At 45.4% G+C, this 19,173-nt stretch overlaps 1 protein-coding gene across 1 annotated transcript in view; it reads left to right on the top strand.

Annotated features, from left to right (window-relative positions):
* The window catches only part of LOC138568944 (high choriolytic enzyme 2-like), a 66,510-nt gene that overhangs the window by 23,179 nt on the left and 24,158 nt on the right, over positions 1-19,173 (top strand). The window contains exons 4-5 of the mRNA XM_069646704.1: positions 2,246-2,398; positions 5,222-5,339. Of these exons, the coding sequence (XP_069502805.1) occupies positions 2,246-2,398; positions 5,222-5,339 (271 nt within the window). The remainder of the gene's footprint in view (positions 1-2,245; positions 2,399-5,221; positions 5,340-19,173) is intronic.

Raw genomic sequence — 19,173 nt, 5'->3', positions numbered from 1 at the left:
ATCTTTCATTTTGCTAGGGCTCCTAAACTTCCTGTCCCCCTGCCCACTTCCTGCAGAAAAGGTGTGCTGGGTATGACGTCAGCAGGCAAAGCACACTTGTTGCAGCAGCCAAGATTGGACCTTTAACAACAGGCTTGCAGTTTGATAATATGCTGTCAAATATTGCCCATATCAGGGGGGCCTCCCCTTAGTTAATTCATCCTTGGACACCGATTAAATAATGATTCACTGGAACCTCTATAGGAGTACAGTCCATTCCAAAGTTTCCTGCCTGAGAGGTAAAGACCAGGAGTTCCATGTGAGAGAAAATATCTTCTCCCTAGCCATCCAAAGAGCCTATTTGGGATGAAAATCTTTTTGGACAAGGCCTACTATAACTGAGAGACTGGTACCCTGGACCCTGCTCACTGGAGGTAACAAAACCCTTCTAGAGCTCTCTACAAACCTTCTTGGTTGGGAAGGGCAGGAGAAAGGACTATCCCCGGATATCATGGACAAGGTCTCACTGTACCCAAAGACCTGAGAATGTGAGCACTGGCTGACCCTGCAACACTGAACTGCATTGACACCGAGTTGGGTACCTTCAACACCAGCCAAGCTGCGGCAAGGGAACCACAGGAGCTTTCTTCAACCTTGACACTTGACCGCCTCTGCATCTCAGAGTTTCACTCGACGCTGACACCAAAGCTCTGCTGAAGTCACATCTGAGATATGTTGAAAGTTTTAGTGCTCCCAACCCAACATCGCCTGCCTGGTTACTAGCCTGTTCGATCTCCAAGTCTTTGCTACTGCAGTACCACCATACTGTATGGAGCCAATCAAGCCCGCTTGGTGTAGAAGGAAGGTCTCTGCTTCTCTGCACCAAAGGGCGTCAAGCCTTTCATCACAGCTGACCCGACATTGCCTTCATTTTCCCATCGCCCTTGACCACACCATGTCGTTGAATCCCGTCGATGGCACTCCCTGACCCCAGCTTGGCCCTAAAAGCACCCAGACCCTAAGTTCGGTGCTGAAAAACCTGAAAGGTAAGAACTAAAGGTATTTGAAGTGGCTCTTTCCCCCAGCCCATCTTAAAGCACCATAGTGACTTTTTAGCCCCCTTCTCTACTATGACATTTTGCTGATTATATCTTTGCCTGAGCCCCCTGTTTAAAATCCAGAGTGCCCTTTTTATTTGAAAGTGTGCTTCTCTGTGTTATCCCTTGCAGGGACGTCTGAGCAGATAAATATTCTTCTGTCCCAAGGCCAAATAATCTACTGAATTGTCTATGGTTGCAGGGCGGGCCACTCTCTGGCTGGACTATGCAGTTGAAAACTCATTGTTCTGTGACAAAACAACTTTAGGTTGCACTCAGGAGCCGAAAAAGTAATCTGGGTTACTGGTCTAGTGATGCCTGTTGCTCTTGCTATGGTTGCTATGTCCAAGGTGTTTAAAGTAGAACAAATAAGAGATAATGTGCAACACCTGCTTTAATGTGCGAAGCCTGCTTTAAGGTGCAACATATGGGTGCTCTAAGTAGGATAATTCTAGGCCAGGAAGATTCCTGTCCATGCTCAGAACAAAGGTGCCAAGTCCAGGTTCTGGGTGCAGCAGTTTCCAGAGGAAGCTCATTGCCTGGTGCTACCCACCTAACTGCTCTAACCCAGCTCCTGGGGTTAACAGGAAACTAATTTCCTCCTGTGATTGGCATTAGTTGTTTTCACTGTTCTTCTTCTCTTGATCTGTATTTGTCATATTGTAAGGGTTACCGAGGCTTTGTTCGGTGGGTGCTTTTTTTTTTACTGATGTTGATGAAGAAGAGACATAGTTTTCTTGGGTTCGTTTAGCATCCTGATAATAGTTACAGGAGTAGCTGGACGGCACCTGTGATTGCTTTTCTTGAACCTATCTGGACGTCTTGGGGCATCACATTCCTCATAAGTGCAGGGCTGTGTTCCAAAAATGGGGCCCTAATAAAACCAATGAGGTGGTCTTCAGCGTTCCTTTGCCCATGGTATTATGACCTAAAAAAGTAATGCCGCAATATTCTGCTGTGGATGCACCCACTAGTGCAAACGACAAATCGAAAAAAGCACCAGGCAGCATAATTTCTTTAGGTCATATCTTCAGATTGCACTGTTATTTTATTCACACATTGCTGCACTGTAGCCACTGTACCCCCATGGCAGACTCCTGTGATGGCTAACTTTGGTGATATACGCATGTGATTTTACAACCTTTCATGAACTCTTCTCTTCTTTTTAGTTGGTCAATTATCTGGATCGTATGCTATCACAAATATGGACATTGCAAGATCAACCAGAAGGAGCACAGGACAGTGCTCTAGTGGCATCTGTATGTGGCCCAAACAACCCAATGGAAATGTGTATATTCCGTATACAAAGACTATTGGCTACAGTAAGTATTGATGGTGTGGTGAATGTGCCTCAGAATTGGTGACATTTTTGGCTCATATGAAGTTGAGCTGTTGACTCATCTAGACCCTTGATTTTTAAGGAGATCACCAAAGCCACTTGGGGAAGTGTCCTGGACCTTGCAGATCAGAGAAAGCAATGCAATGTTCAAACAATGCCATGATAGCTTTACTGTAGCGCAAGGTGTCATATACTCTGAACACTATACCCTTCAGGTTATTCAGTAAACATTACAGCACCACTAGTTCTGCAGAATCCATAGGCGAATTGGCATCAACCAATTCACATATTCTTGAGTCTTATTTAGATAGTTTAACTACTGTCAGGTTTTGATTTTTTATTTGTTTGTTTCAAGTGAATCTGTTCGAACCTTGCACTGATATATTATTGCCAGCACCTCCATCTCCACGTCCTCTGCTGATGCCGCTTTGCACCAGCTCCAACCGCTTAGCCTCCTGCTCAGGTGCAGAGCACAGCTGTGCAGAGTCAGTTTTAGAGCTGATATCCTGGCCATATGGATGGTGATGGGAGGAATCTCATTGAGGCTCTCTCCGGAACAGTGCAGTGGAGGTTGAGAATCCTTGAATCTTTTCAGGCGAGATCCCTGCACTCAACCTCTTTCACACATCTTCCCAAACACAGGACGTGACACCAGATCAGCGTCTCCATGCTTCGACATGGTCCTCCATATGGCTGCAGGCTGTTGTCCATGCATCACCTTAGGCTTTGATAAATTCCTGTGTAGGTTGTAGAACACTGCTTTAATAAAGAGGAAGCTCCATTGCTTTCCTCCCCCTTTTGTCTCAACCGCTCGCACTGTGAACACTGGAGTACCCCAACAGCGCCTGCCTCTCTGCTATCCTTTTGAATCTCTAACTGACCACTCTACCAGGGATCATCCACGCACACAACCTCACCTGCTACAACTGCGCTGACAATGCCCAAATTATCCTGAGAATTCCCAAAACAGGCTCCAACCCTTGTCCCGACCTTGAAGCTTGCCTCAGAGATATTGACCGATGGATGACAAGAAACCACCTCCTTCTGAACCTAGATACAACTGAGATCATGGTGTGCGGCAACACTGCCCTTCGCAACCACTCCCATGGCTACCCTCCCTTGGCACCCCCCTTCCTACCTCCAATATATTCAAAAACCTTGCCTGCACTATGGACTCGGGCTTAACCCTCTCCCATCACATCAATAATATATAAAAATCCTGTCACTACCACCTCAAACTCCTAAGATGCATTTTCCCTCACCTCATCTACCCCAACAGACTTGCCGCTATTATGTCCATTGTTATGTCAAGGCTGGACTATGCCAACTCGTTATACCTTGGTGCACTGGCATACTAACTTAACAAACACCAAAGAGCCCAAAACGCTGCCGCCAGACTCCTTCTTGCTCTGGGACACAGGGATCACATCTCCCCCGTTCTCCGTACCCTTCACTGGCTCCCTGTTGGACGAAGGGCCACTTTCAAAATCCTAGGCATTACCCACCAAGCAGTGCACATGACCGACCCAGCATACCTACAAAAGATGATTTCACCCTAGCACCCATTACGCACCCTAAAGTCAACCACTGCCCTCTTACTAGTGAGTCCAGCCTCAAAATTTATCCAGTATTGGAGGGTTCGCCTTCTCAGCCTTGGCTCTAACTCAGTGGAACTCACTCCCTCCGCACATTCGATACAACCAAGCCTACATGGCCTTCCGCAAAGCTCTAAAAACCTGTCTCCTTCCGTAAACCAGGATTAGGACCATCTAGGACCGCTGAAACCCACCAACATCAGGAATCATGACTTCAACGACATTACTTTGGAAAGTAATTACAGCCGGCCGACAAATGTTACAGCCGGCTGACAAATGTCCACCCTGTCCTTTAGCATCACTGCCTTGGTGTGACTACGTTGGTGCGAGATATCTCCTGTCCTATAACCAAGTATCCTGCCTAGACCTACCCTGCAACCCACCATAAACCACAACCAGAGACCCGGAAAATGGGCTTCTGAGAGACATAGTGCTGAGCCTGGGAATAATGACCCTCTAACCGAGCAAAACATAACTTACGGTCATACCTGTGAATCTACCTCAGAGTGCCGCTACTGAAAAACATGAGGATGACCACTGCCAGGTTATCCAGATCCAAAATGTAATCCAGGAACAGTGGGCTCCTAATAGTAAATCATCCACTCCAGACACTCACCTCTCCTACCGCTATGCTCACTTTCTACTTTACACCAACACACAATAGAGCGCAGCTATACCCCTTGATCAATTTCTGCCTAGCTGCACACATACAAACAATACTCCATGAACACCTGAACATCCTGCTAGAACACAGCTATACCCCATGAAAAAATTGGTCTAGTTGCACACATAAACGTCCTATGCAGGCCTATTGCTGCCAGAATGCAGTCTCAGAGACCAACCACCTGACTGCACACATTCGACTGATATCTCACTACCACCGCACCTAATGTTAGGATGAAGCTACCATCAGGCAAATCCCACTAGCTGCACACATATTAAGTGCACCCAAGCACCCTATACAACCCTACACTCTCTATTGTCCTGGACTACGGTCCCCAAGGGCAGTCACCCACAAGCTCTTTGAGATCATACCAATGATATATAGGGTGCTATATTAATGCCAAATAACAATAACTTTGTGTGTCCCGCCTGCTCTCCTGTCTCTCGGTGTGGTGGTTCGTAAGTGGAAGACCATTTTCTGGATCTTAAGAAACAAAAAATACTCTTTCATTGCTCACTTGGTTAATGCTTCTTTTTCCTCACTTTAGGTCGCTTCGATGACCTTGTCTTTCTCGCCGCGTTCCAAGCATTTAGTGAAGCCACATGTATTCGATTTGTGCCGCGTTTCAACGAAACTGACTACATCACCTTCAGTTCATCTGACGGGTAAGAATTAATGCAGCGTGTTGGCTTTGAACTGGCTTTGTGATGGCAGAACACATTGCATTTGTGCTACTCATGATTAACCCTTGTATCTCAGAATGTGGTAAATTTACAGCGCTCAATGCCATCATTCACCAAGCCGCATTACAGCAACAGAAATGTACATTGAAATGCTGTGATTTCCTATTGCGGCAGACAGTCTTCACAGTACTTTGCCCAGTGGGTTAGTCTTTGTAATTTAATTGTGTATTTTATTTTGTGAAATAAGAGTTTATAGCCAAGTTCGTTTTTAAATTACTTTTAAAATTATTTTCATTGTATTGTGCTATAGTGTGAAGCCTCTGCTGCACTGAAGTAAGGTATAGCCAGATTCAGAGCCTTAGTGGTAGAAGTAAAACGAATTGCAGCATTTGTAAATAGTAGCATTTGTATTGCTAGGAAGCAAGCCACTGTACGCGCTCCCTGCTCTAAGAACTACAATACCCAGAAGGATTGTAGTCCTAGAGCACTACTTACCCACAAACCCGGCTCGAATGTGCCGGCGCGCACGGGCCGGCACAGTCTGTGTAAGGAGGTGCACGGGGGCCACAGACGTAAGTACAGTTTCCCTATCACTACTCTGTCCTCCACCCAATACGCGCCAGTGAGCGGCGGCGGTAAAAAAACTGAAAGTAGACTTTGACTGGGTGATAAGATAGAACAATGGAAACTAGAGAGAGCAACAGGGAAGAAATGAAGGTTGCATCCTCCAGTAGCTTAACAAGAAAGAGGAACCAAGCACTGACAATAACCCTTCTAGACAAACAGAACGGGAAGGCAGTGAAAAGAAAACAGATTGCCTTGCAAGTTGAAGAGTCTCAAAGTGGGACTACTTAACACACAATCTTTGAACAAACACGCACATAATGTAAATGATCTGATAACGGAGAAAGCTCTAGATATTTTATGTTTATCAAAAACATGGTTAAAAGATCCTATCGGGCCAGTATGCAAAGCTGCGGTTCCCGAAGGGTACATTATGTATAACATTAATAGAGAGACTGGAATGGGAGGAGGTGTTGCCGTTATAGCTCGCTAAACATTGAACCTCTTCAGAGCCAATTTTTAATGCACAGGCTGTGAAACCATTCAACTAAAACTCACATATACCCCAAATGATAGTTTAAACATTTTTGTCATATACAGACCCCCTTCCTTAATTAGTGATTTTGAGAATGAAGTTACATCTCAAGCCTCTCGACTTATATCTAATAAAACTTCCACCTTGGTAGTTGGTGACATGAATAGGTGGAGAGGGAATAAAGTGGACAAGGAGGCCATAATGCTGGAAACAGCAATGAATAACTTGGATTTCCCTGTATTAAACAACGAACCTACAACCCCTCAAGGTAACCAGTTTGACTGGGTGTTTACCAACAACCTGAAAGCATATAATGTTGTCAAGGAACCAAGTATCTGGTCAGACCATCACTTGGTTACCTTTATAGCGCAATTGAATCAACCGGCATCTTATATTGAAAATCCCCATACTTAAGCATGGAGCAGAAATTTTAAGAGTATTGATCCCGAGATTCTGAAACCATGCCTACAGAGCATCACCGACTCTTTCGCAAAAAAGGACAACTGCGAGACCTTGTTGGAAAAATATAATAAACACATGCAAGAACTGGTAAAGGAGAAAGCCCCACTTAAACACAAACTGTTGAGAAAAAATAGTAATCACCAGATTTGGTATAGCGAAGAACTAAATAAACTAAAACAGGAGAAAAGGGTCAAAGAAAGATCATGGCACCAAAATCCCACTTTAGCAAACAAAGAGGATTGGAAAAAGGCCCATTACAGGTATAGGAAAGGTATGAGGGAAGAAAAGAAGAATCATTACAACAAAGAAATAGAGGCAGCGACCAACACATCCAGTAAAATCTTTGAAATACTTAAAGGGATTGAAAAGCCAAAATCACTCGCCCCTCCACATACTCCCGCTAGGGAAGAATGTGATAGGGTACAAGAAGCTTTCGCTGCCAAGATCTCTAAGGCTCGAAATAACACCATTACACCCATAAGAGAAGGAGAGCCCCTTATCCTTCCAGAGGAAATAAGTAACCAGGAAGGAAGACAGAATTTCAGCTTCCTCATTATAACCGAGGAGGAGCTATGTAGAGTGTAGGCTAAAATGAAACCCACCTCCTGCGCAGAAAATATTCTGCCTTCCAAAATCATACTGGAAAATATTGACATTTTTGTTCCAGTACAGACAAAGAAAGTTAATGCCTCCTTTAGGGAGGGGGTAGTACCAAAGGAAATTTATAAGGTGACTATTACCCCATTAGTGAAGAAACCAGGGCTGGATCCGAAGGACCCCAGTAATCTGAGGCCCATAACGAATTCAAATTTTATCCTGAAGGTCCTTGATAAAGTTGCCACGAACCAACTACAAAAGCATGTAGAAGACTGCAACCTACTGCATGAAAAGCAATCGGGCTTTCAAGCCTCCCACAGCACAGAATCAGCTGTGCTCGATCTTCAGACCTACATGTTAGACCTGATAGACAACGGCAGCACTGGTATCCTTATGCTGTTGGATCTCAGCGCAGCTTTCGACTTGTTAGATCACCAACTCCTGCAGGAAGCACTGGATAAAACAGTTGGTTGCACGCCTAAGGCGTTGGAGTGGTTAGCATCATTTTTGAAAGACAGGAGTGCTAAGATGGGGTGACACATTCTCTGAAGCTGCCCCTATCTTGTTTGGTGTCCCCCAGGATGCTAGCCTGTCACCGCTGCTATTTAATTTATATATGAGAAAACTATGTGAGCTCCTGGAACAAATTGGCGTGTTCTTTACTAACTACGGCGATGACACGCAGCTCATTTTTGAACTCAAGGGAGAATTCAGCATCGACAGCGCGAAAATATCAGAGGTTTATCGCATTATTGACATTTGGATGCAACGTCATTGGATGTGTCTTAATAATGCGAAAACCGAACTGATGATTTTTGGAGCGCAACAGGCCAGATCCAAGTTAGGGACAGAATACCAGACCTTTACTATCAAACAGGATAAAATCCCAGTGGTGCCCCACGTAAAAACCCTAGGGATGGTTGTGGAAGCATCAGTAGGATCCGAGGCTCAGGTTAACTACCTGCAGAAAAACCATGCCTACTACATGCGTCTCATGAGAGCCATAAGGCCATTTATTAATGAAGCAAATGCAGCAATTATAGCAAGAGCGGTCATCTGTGACGCCTTGACTATAGTAACGCCTTACTGATAGGAGCCACGAAGAGGGATATACAAAAGTGTCAGGTCATGGAAAATGACGCAGTTCGAGCTACCAAAAGCAGAGGCGTTGCTAGGGGGGGACTAAGGGGGGTCTAGCCCCTGGTCTTTTGGTTGTAGCCCCGGATAGAATCTCAGGAGCTACAACCAAAAGGCTAGCTAGCCCCCAGTCCCGACAGTTCCAACATTAGCGTAGCCCCGGGTCTTTTCCAGACCTAGCAACACCCCTGACCAAAAGAATCAAAAAAAGGGAGCATGTGACTATGGGGAGAAGATCCCTTCACTGGCTAAGAGTGGAAGAGAGAGTACACTTTCAGGCGATGACCATAGTTCACAGATGTCTGTATGGAGAAGCCCTGAGATATTTTAAGAAGCAATTTTCTTTGTACCTGCCTCAAAGACACCCTAGATCAGAGGATAAGGCTTATCTGAATATTCCTAGAGCTAAACGTGTGCAAGGGCGGGGGAAATCTTTCCCAGTTAAGGCAGCAAAATGCTGGAACGAATTGCCACTAACTCTACGACTATAAGAGAACTACAGGAGTTTCAGGAAATCGTTGAAAACCCACCTCTTCCAATGATAATCTCATTATCTTTCCGCAGACCGCCCTCTACAGCATATAATATTATGCGCACTGAATTATTCCGGACACTCCCGCGCCCTGATGCCTGCAGGCTATCGGCGCCTTATAAACAAACACATAACATAACATAACATAACAGTGTCTATTTTGTTGTGTGGGGACAGGCAAAACCACTCATGTATTTTTATCACTTTCCACTATTTGTATTTATTGTGCTTCCTGAGGAGTTTTTTTAACGATATCCATGAGGTGCTATATACTGAGCATTGGGGGATAGGAAAAGGTTTAAGGCTGACCGATTCCAAAACAAGAATAAGGGTCACGGGTAGTACAGCGTAGCGAAAATTCATGCTTCTAAACTCACAGCAACTGCTGTTTGTGTTTGGGAAATCAGCAGTGACAGTGCTCATACTGATCCTGGTCTGTTTATGAAGAAGAGATGCATTGGTTCCGCATGTACTTACCCCTGTATGTTTGTGTGAAGGAAGCCTGCACAGATATTGCCTTAACCTCATATAGCTAGTGTTGGTACTTGCTACCAGATAAGGGTTATGATCAAGTAGCTACTCATGAATTTCAGTGGGAGGAGGTGGAGAGAGAGAGACGAAGGGGTAGCGAGAGCTTATTGATTGGTGGTTGTGTATGCTTTAGTATTTCAGTAGTTCATTTTGTTCTGAGGATCATGCTTGCTGGACAAATGGCTGGAGCCTCTTTTAAGGGTGCGGACCACGAGCGGCAGAGGTCTTTGAAAAGTAGTGTAGTTGAGCTGTGCTGTATGAGCTGAGCCTTGATGAAGTGGTCGGCAGCTCTTTTTCTGTAAGTATGACCAGCAAAAGTGCAACTTGTCTTCTGGTTTTGTGATGACTTCCCAGTTTATGAAGACCATGGCTGTGCACTGCTCTGATGTCATGAGATATGCATAACATAACAGCGTCCGTGCCCTTTGGCTGGTTTTTAGCAATGTGGTAGGTTCCCAAACACAACAGACTGTGTTGGTATGGTATTGTTTATTTGTAAAACAGCTATACACAAGGCAAGTGTTACAAAGCGCTCAAGGAGGTAGGGAACAAGGGTAAAAAACAACAGTGATTCAGAGCCCTTGAATTTCTGAACGATGCAAGTCTCCACTAGGCAGAGTAAGTGCATGGAACAAGTATATATAATACAATTAACAGCGTAGATAACAAGCAAATAGGTCTGACGACGATTCTGCAGTTTTTCCAAGTGCATTGAGGTGCTACCATGCAGGGAAGGGAGACAAGGGAAAGCCATATGGACGATCTTTGAGCATTATACTTTTGGAGCGTGCAAGTGCGTTGACAGGTGAAGGAGAGGAGAGGTGCGGGGGCAGGGGGTTATCCACGAATCAGTGGAAGTACCTGTGCAATCTGGCCAGTGGGCAAATATGGTAGCACCAGGGACATGTCATGGAAGATTCACAAGTAAGTGAGTGGTAGAGAAGCTAATTGGATGAAGATGATGGTTGTATTGTGTTCCTTTTCTGCTGTGAGATATGCAGACCAAGCTAAAGGAAAATACACTAACTGTATGCAAAATAGACCAGCGGCAGTACTTACTCAACCCCTCTGAGTATATGATGGCCAAGGTGTTATGCAATACTGGGTATACTGGAAAATGGTCATGGTGCACCCCTGTTCATTTAAAGAAATTAGTCTAGTGCTTGTGTTCACAAGGAGAGGAAATTACTGACGGGCCCATTGGTCAATCAACCCCCGAGAACTTGTAATACTGGATAGCTGCACCGTGTGAGGACAGGGTGCAGGATTCACATACTCCAGCACACCTCAAAAATCAGGACTCAGTAAATTGGCAAAGGGAAGTCCGTTTAATGATACATACATCAGCATATGGAAATCAGCAGCATTGGGAACACCTGTCTCGCTCCGACTTCCTCGAACTTTAACCAACAGCCATAGGCTAAACTCGTCATCATTGACATCTAATTCTATAAAAAATCATCACGCAATATAATTGGTTGGGAAAAGCAACTTAAAGGGATGGTCTAGTAAACATTTTTATTTAAAAAATAGATAGGCCACATTAAAAAAAAATACTAGCATCCTCCGTTTTAAAACTTCCTATGTAAAATTTTGAGCTATTCAAGCTCAAAATTCAAAAAAGCAAGCACAGGGGCGCAGCCATTTTGTGAAATGGAGGCCCTCCTGTGCTGGCTTTTGCTTTTGCGGCACTAATGAAGGAAAAGCCAGCCAGCTGTAGTAAACAAAGTCTACCGCTGGGTGGCTTTCCCTTCATTAGTGCCGGGACTCGGAGGACGCGGACCGGAGACCAGAGCAGGAAAGCTGCAGCTGAATCTCGGTAAGTGCTATTTATTTTTTTTACAAAAAATAAGCACTAGCTGTGGTTTTTTTTCTAAGTTTTCCGGGCTGGAGGAGCCCGGAAAACTTAGAAATAAAACCGCAGCTTTAAGAACGTTGTATTTATGTTTGCGGTCGCTTTTGAAGCGACCGCAAACATAAATACAACGTTATTGTGTTGGAAAACGCTGCGGTTTTTCTTTCCAAGTTTCTCAGGCTCCTCCGGCTCGGAGGAGCCTGAGAAACTTGGAAAGAAAAACCGCAGCGTTTTCCAACACAACCGCGTGTGTTTCTGCCTGCTGTGGCTATCACTTTGGGTCTCCGGTGGGAGCACCGGAGACCCAAAGTGAAAGCCACAGCAGGCAGAAACACACGTGGTTATGTTTACATGCCGCATAGTGTTTCTACCTGCAGCTGATTTCCCATTTGGGGCTCTCGGGCTCCCCGTGGGGAGCCCGAGAGCCCCAAATGGGAAATGCTAAATGCTGCGTTGTCTGCCTAAATCTGCTTTCCCATTTGGGGCTCTCGGGCTCCCTATGGGGAGCCCGAGAGCCCCAAATGGGAAAGCAGATTCAGGCAGACACAACGCGGTTGTTTTCCGCAATGCCGCGTTGTGTCTGCCTGAATCTGCTTTACCATTTGGGGCTCTCGGCTGGGGAGCCCGAGAGCCCCAAATGGTAAAGCAGATTCAGGCAGACACAACGCGGTTGTTTTCCGCAATGCCACGTTGTGTCTGCCTGAATCTGCTTTACCATTTGGGGCTCTCGGGCTCCCCGTGGCGGAGGAGCCTGAGAAACTTGGAAAGAAAAACCACAGCGTTTTCCAACACAATAACGTTGTATTTATGTTTGCGGTCGCTTCAAAAGCGACCGCAAACATAAATACAACGTTTTTAAAGCTGCGGTTTTATTTCTAAGTTTTCCGGGCTCCTCCAGCCCGGAAAACGTAGAAAAAAAACCGCAGCTAGTGCTTATTTTTTGTAAAAAAAAATAAATAGCACTTACCGAGATTCAGCTGCAGCTTCCTGCTCTGGTCTCCGGTCCGCGTCCTCCGAGTCCCGGCACTAATGAAGGGAAAGCCACCCAGCGGTAGACTTTGTTTACTACAGCTGGCTGGCTTTTCCTTCATTAGTGCCGCAAAAGCAAAAGCCAGCACAGGAGGGCCTTAATTTCACAAAATGGCTGCTCCCCTGTGCTTGCTTTTTCGAATTTTGAGCTTGAATAGCTCAAAATTTTACATAGGAAGTTTTAAAACGGAGGATGCTAGTATTTTTTTTTTATGTGGCCTATCTATTTTTTAAATAAAAATTTTTACTAGACCATCCCTTTAAGTATAGGTGTTATATCTGTATATGACAATAGAGCATGCGGATTGGTTAACTCTTATCTGGTGGGCGTCTACGCCCATCCCTCTACATCACACACGATGGACGTCACTATAAGTACGACGTCCTATTGGTTACAGTGTCTATAGGACCCTAGATTACATGGTCCATTGTGATTGGGCAAGTTACACCCCTAACCATAAATCTCCACTTTAATTAGCAGCAAGCAGGCTGGACACCCAGGTGCCTAGTGTCCCAAGATTCACCCTGCCTCCCTTCCATCAATCAGTGGTTTTAGGGCGATGTGTCAATTAGTTGGCTAAGGAAGACCTCGAAACTGTAGTCTCTTATCAGGAAAAGTTATGGCACCCCTTGGATCTGGGTGACATCAGACGGTGGTACATCTTCGCACCTGGCTGGTCACGTGTTAGTTCACTGTGAATCTGCTTCAGTTTCCAGCTTTTCGTGTATTTAATTCTCCATGTAGCTCCACCACCTGCCCGGGCCTCCTTATCTTGACCTTCACAGGGCAGGCTGGTATGCTCTGAAGTTTCGATTCTCCTTAGCTGAAGCTCGCCCCGTCTCTTGGGTTGACCTTGATTTCCCAGGCCTGAGCTGTCCTTTGTTGAGTTTCGATTCCGTTCTTTCCCCTGGCTTGGGCATGGATATGAAACCCGACCAGTTAGGCCATGGCCGCCTGGGCGTACTTCTGCTTTTACAAAATGGAGTTGCACGTGTACATTGTGCCTTATTGAGGTAGATATATGGTTGGCGCTTGCCGCTCTATTCTCTACTAAGCATTGCAAGCAGTATCGATTTTTTAGCATCTTGCGTTTCAAGCCTATTTACACACGTTTAACGGGTTGATTCTTCCATCTTGGTTCTTTCGCTATGACGTTTCTTACGTTTTAACATTGTATTGTCCTTCGTGTCTCTTGCACCTGTTTTCGTGGATACACGCGTTCGCGTGTTGCCTTTCCTCATGCGTTAGTCTGTCCAGGCCCTCTTCTCATCATCGTTTGCCTTCCATTAGGGCTCTTTGTGTCTCCTCATGGACAGTCTGTAAATACTCATCGTTTCGTATCAGCGGCTGGTATGGTTGTCTGATTGGGTACCGTGCTGCCCAGGGCTGTCTGCTTATTGGCATTTCAACAGGTACTGACCTTCTAATGTAGACAGGGCAGAGTCCCAATGCGGCTCTCTGTTGGTTCAGTTGCTCCTCATACATCACATACCTTGGCGAGTATTTTACTGGCAACTCGCACTGGGGGGCAGGGGTGCAGGCCATATCTTGGACCTCCTCTACACTCCCCCCTCTGGTCGGTTCATCGACCACTTCTGCTTCCTCCTTTATATTTAGTTTCTTTGTTTCTTCAATGTCTTGTTCATCGTCTTCCGGGTTTACACAAGATGGCGTGAATGCATGCAATTTTGGTGTCCATATCTTTATCACCCCTTTCAAACTCCCTGCTGTTTTCACATGCTCATCTTTGTTCCAGGTCATCAGCTGGCATTGTCCATTTGGACTGCAATAAATCCATTTTCCTTCATACCTTCTTCGTTTCTTGGGATAAGTCAATTTTGTTCCCTCTGGTGCAAACTCACTGGCCTTCTCGAAGTCCTTTATCTTTTCGTCTGTCAGGTCTCTGGGCTTCTAACCTGGCTCGATATCGACCATAATTTTCATCCCAATGGCCTTCTTTGCAGTTTTCTGGCACTATGTGATGATTATATTGATAACACAGAATCCTAGCAGCACCATAACTAGTAAGGCTCCCAGAAACTTGAATATGTCAGCCATCCATTGCAGGACCCAGGAGAATAAATTCCAAAACCAGCTGTCATCGTCCACTTCATCTGTTTCCTCGGTCATCTGGTTCTTTAGGCTTGTCAGCATGCCTATGGCCTCAGTGAGGGTTCCATTTTCCTCATTGTGCGATGGTATAAATGTGCAACATGATTCTCCGATTTTTTCACAAACACCTCCATCCATCGCTGTAATCATGTCAAGCACATATCTGTTCTGGAGATTCATCAGACGGACTGCTCTTAGTTCTTCTTTAATCGCGTTGAATCCTTTTATGTTGGTATTGATGGTCTGCAGTATTTCCCATCTGGTTATCTGCAACCATTTAGTATTTGCACTAACTTGGATATGTGGCAAGAGTATTGTTGTGAATATGGATGAGGTTAGGCTAAACAGCCTGTGTTCGTAGGGAATGGCATGAAATGCGTCCTCTGATTTGGTGGAGAAGTAATTTTCTTTCTTCATCCTCAACATTAACTTCACAGACCTCCTTTTCCTCAGGTGAGCATCTGCTTTTGGGAAGCTGTCCAAATTCTTGGAATCACCAGTGCCGGAACGTGGACGTTCACCAGTGTCCATATGCCTGCCAAGTTCCTTGGTAGCCTTATGTATGCCTTGGATCCACATGCTCAGTAATGGTCCATCACGACTGCAGTTCCTTGCAACATCCCTGGGGCTTCATATATTTGTCCGCAGTTTTGATTCTCCCCCATCTTCCTTGTGCCATTACTTCTGAAGCATAGTTTCGGGTTTTCCAGTGGTACTATTTGCAGGGGTCCTCCTCTGTCTTCGACCCATGTTAGCAGCTTCACCAATCTTGGCCACAATGGTTTGCATAGTTTTTGTGAATTTTCTATTGCTTCTTGGCAGGCTCCAAGGACCATCCAGGCTCGGCAGATCACGACCCCTTCTTCTCATCCGTTTGGGGACACTACTGACCCCCAGATCTGCATTTGGCCTTGGTTCTTCCAGATTTGAGCTTCTTCAGCTGTTTTCCCTTGGATATTCAGTCTCGGGTTTATTTCCCATCTTATTCCTGATCCTTTGATGTCAGGGTTCTCATATCTAATCATATGATTCTTGGTGTGCGCCCTGTTTCTTGTTTTGATGTCCTGAACAAAACCATCTTCATCAGGGAAATCCTTTTCGTTGGCCCATATCAGGGAGGCGTCTCTCCCCATAAACTGCCCTCTGGTGTTTCACATTGCTACGTGTGACATGCAGTGTGTAGTGGGGACATCAACTTCTGTCGCCACAAAGATTTTGGACTTGCCCATGCTGTATGGCAGGAGTGCACAGACGAAACATTCCCCTTCTGATTGCCTCCTTCCAACTTCCTTCATGTGTTGGTACCAAATGTTGTTTCCTAGATGGGCTGTGCTGTCCAAGTAATCGTTTAGTTTGTTGTCGGTTTCATATGGGCTTCTCTTGATTCTTAATGTTTTTCTGTAATTGGCTATCACTATGTCTCTGAATGCGTCTGTACTGCTCTTCCATTCGGTAGGCTTTCAGGTATTATCCTTGGTGGGGCAGGTTTCATTTCCTTCCCTCGTGCATTCTTTTGTAGACCTCCTCCCACCACCATTTGCTCGTTATCTTCCCAACGCGTGGCGGCATTGTAGGCCTGATGCTTATTTCTGGCGTTGGAGCAGGCGCGCTCGTTATTACAGTTTCTGTGGTTTTCTTGCTCAGCTCCTCATGTAGCTTCTTTGCTCTAAGTATGAGCAGGAACACATATTCAACCAACGCATGTGTTTTCTCAGTAAGTTCCTTCGTGGCTTCTTCCGGTTCTTTGAGGGCTTCTGTCATGCGCCCTCTGCTTGGGCTCTCACCTGGCTCCTCTTGTTTACTTCCACTATTTTCTGGAGCTGGTCGTTCCTTAGGCAGTTTTTCTTTTACTGTTGATTTGGGCTGAGGTCCCGTAGCCGTTGACACTTGCCCTTGTTCATGTGCACTCAGTGTGTGGGTGCGTGCTGTGGACAGTGCTATGTTATCATTCATTCCGAGCTGACCCTGCCTCCAGCTTTTCTCATCATTAATAACCTTAAGCGTGTAGCTGTCACTATTTATTATATTCAGTTTCAGTTTGTTAGCTTTACCGCCAGTTTTTCTAGGAACAGGGATGACGATATATGGTCTGGGTGCTTTTGTGGGACCCAGATATTCGTTATCTGGTGGATGCACAGACAATGGGACACTTCGTGCACCAATAAAAAATGCAGTTCTGATAGTTAGAGACAAAAACACAATAATAATCACTATGCATATACATATAATGGCTTTAAACAATAGCTTGCAGCATCTCCTTCCAGGGAAGCGGGGGCGCCCCTCCGCGGATGGCAAAACTAGGTTGCTGTTCTGGGCCCCCATGACGATCAAGTCCATAGTCAATAGTTTATTTCCTTTCTTACTTTGATCTCGTTGCTCAAAAGGTTCAGCAAATATTAAAGTGACGAGTATTATTCAAATGTCCCCCTTATGGGTGTAACCAGTAGTCTCGAGATATGCGGCACAGTACCGTTTAGCTAGACTATGGAGAAAAGTTAGACTACCGTCTTTATCATATCATTTTCATTTTGCATTTCTATAATAAACACAGTCCCAGGGCACCCTTCTAATTCACCATGGCCCTGAGGACATGCAGGAATCTGTTCGCAATTACACCATGAATAGATGGATTCGCTACAAATCACACAAAAATAAAATGTCGAAAAAATAAAAATAAAAATAAAAGTGAACATATGAGAAGGTAGGAAGATATAAGAAAGATGTTGAAAATGGGAAACACGATGGTGAAATTCTTGTGTCCGTTCCTTCCAACTGGTCGTTCGTTGACACGTTGAAGAGTAGTGTCTCTTTCCTCCATCTGCGCCACGGCAGAAAGATAATGAAAAATAGAAGACAAATACAGAAATAAAAATAAAAATAAAATACGAACACGATGTGGTTATTCTTGTTTCCGCTCTTCTCAAACTGTCCTATGTTAGCAGAATGGAGAACTTTGTCCTTGTTTTCTTACTCTGTCCTCGGCGGAAGGAAGATGAAGAGTTTTATCGTGGATCCCCCCCCAAGGCTCTCCTCAGCAATGGATGTCCGTAATTGCTTCTCAGCTGCAAGATGATAGCTCTCAGGAGCATGTTGAGTTGTGCGTTCTTTGCTGGGTCGCTGAGGAAGGTGAGCACGTCAACAGTGATGGGTCTACCCACTACTTCTGGAAAGTTCTCAATGAGGTGGAAGAAGACTCGGAATGCGTATCTGCTGTCTTCTGGTGTCAACGACATTCGCTCTTACTTTCCAGCCTCTAGATCACAGGCCCTTTTTTGTGCCATGAACAGTCTTTGTACTTCCCTCGATCTGTCCCTTGGCGAAAAGTCTCACAGGAATCTCCTTAGGAATTCTCGCTGGAAGTTCCACTTGGAGCATGATCCCGTGGAGAAGAGTCTTCATGTGTAGGAAATTGACTGGATCTCTGAGGAAAGTGACAACATCAACATCAGCAGGCCTTCCCACCATTTCTGGATAGTCTGTCACTAGTATAATCAGGACATTGTGGGCTAGCTGCGTGTCTGCAGGGGACAGGGACATTTGCTTTGTTTTGCTAGATCCCGATCACAAGTCTTTCTTTTGTCGTGAGCAGTTTTTGCACTTTCCTGCTGCGTGGATTGCTACCACATGGTTCAGTTTATACCACACTTGGTTCAAAAAGTTATTGTTTCGGGGATCTCTGATGAAAGTCAGAGGGCCTCATTACGACCCTGGCGGAGTGGGTTTACGCCAGCGGTATTCGCGGCGGACCCGTCCGCCCTACTACGAGTTCCCGTAGCGCCATGGAGCGTTTTCCGCCTGGTTTTTCCGGGCGGAGAAATCCATGGCGCTACGGGACCTTGTTGTTAATTACGCCACCGTATCTTACGGTGGCGTAATTAACGCCTTCCCCACTCCCATTATGCCCTATGGGGCAAAAATGGGAATGGGGAAGGGTAAAATGGGGAATGGGGATTTACCGCCCCGCCAAGGTCGGAATGGGGCGGTAAATCCGCCAACCCCCATGGCGGTATCGGCAGCTTTCCGCCGTGCTCCATGGTGCATATTGCACCACGATTTCCGCCAGGGTCGTAATGAGGGCCAGAGTATCTGTGGTTCTCCGGACAAGTCGTGGGCACTCCTCTATGATTCGGAAGAATAATGTATACATTATTTCATCAATGATCACTTGGGGTGGGAGCATTAGTCTCTTGTTCACTGTGCTCGGACAACTCGGCGAAGACCTCTGTGATGACAGTCAGTAGTTGCCTGATTACCTTCTTATTTTCTGGATCTTGAATGTATTCTGTGACACTTGTTCCTCTCCCTATGAGTGACGTATATGTTAGGAGCACGAGCTGAAAATAGGTGAGTACATCCCACTTGAGACTTCTGCCGGGATGTACCATAAGTTCTGTGCACAAAGTCTTGGTACTGGATGCTTTAGAATAATGTTTTTTGGTTCTCAGAAATGTCTTATTTTAC

This window comes from Ambystoma mexicanum, chromosome 2q, assembly GCF_040938575.1.
Source record: "Ambystoma mexicanum isolate Mex_15411 chromosome 2q, UKY_AmexF1_1, whole genome shotgun sequence".
Classification (NCBI taxonomy): domain Eukaryota; kingdom Metazoa; phylum Chordata; class Amphibia; order Caudata; family Ambystomatidae; genus Ambystoma; species Ambystoma mexicanum.
Note: the sequence above shows the minus strand (reverse complement) of the source record. Positions and strands in the feature narration are given on the sequence as shown.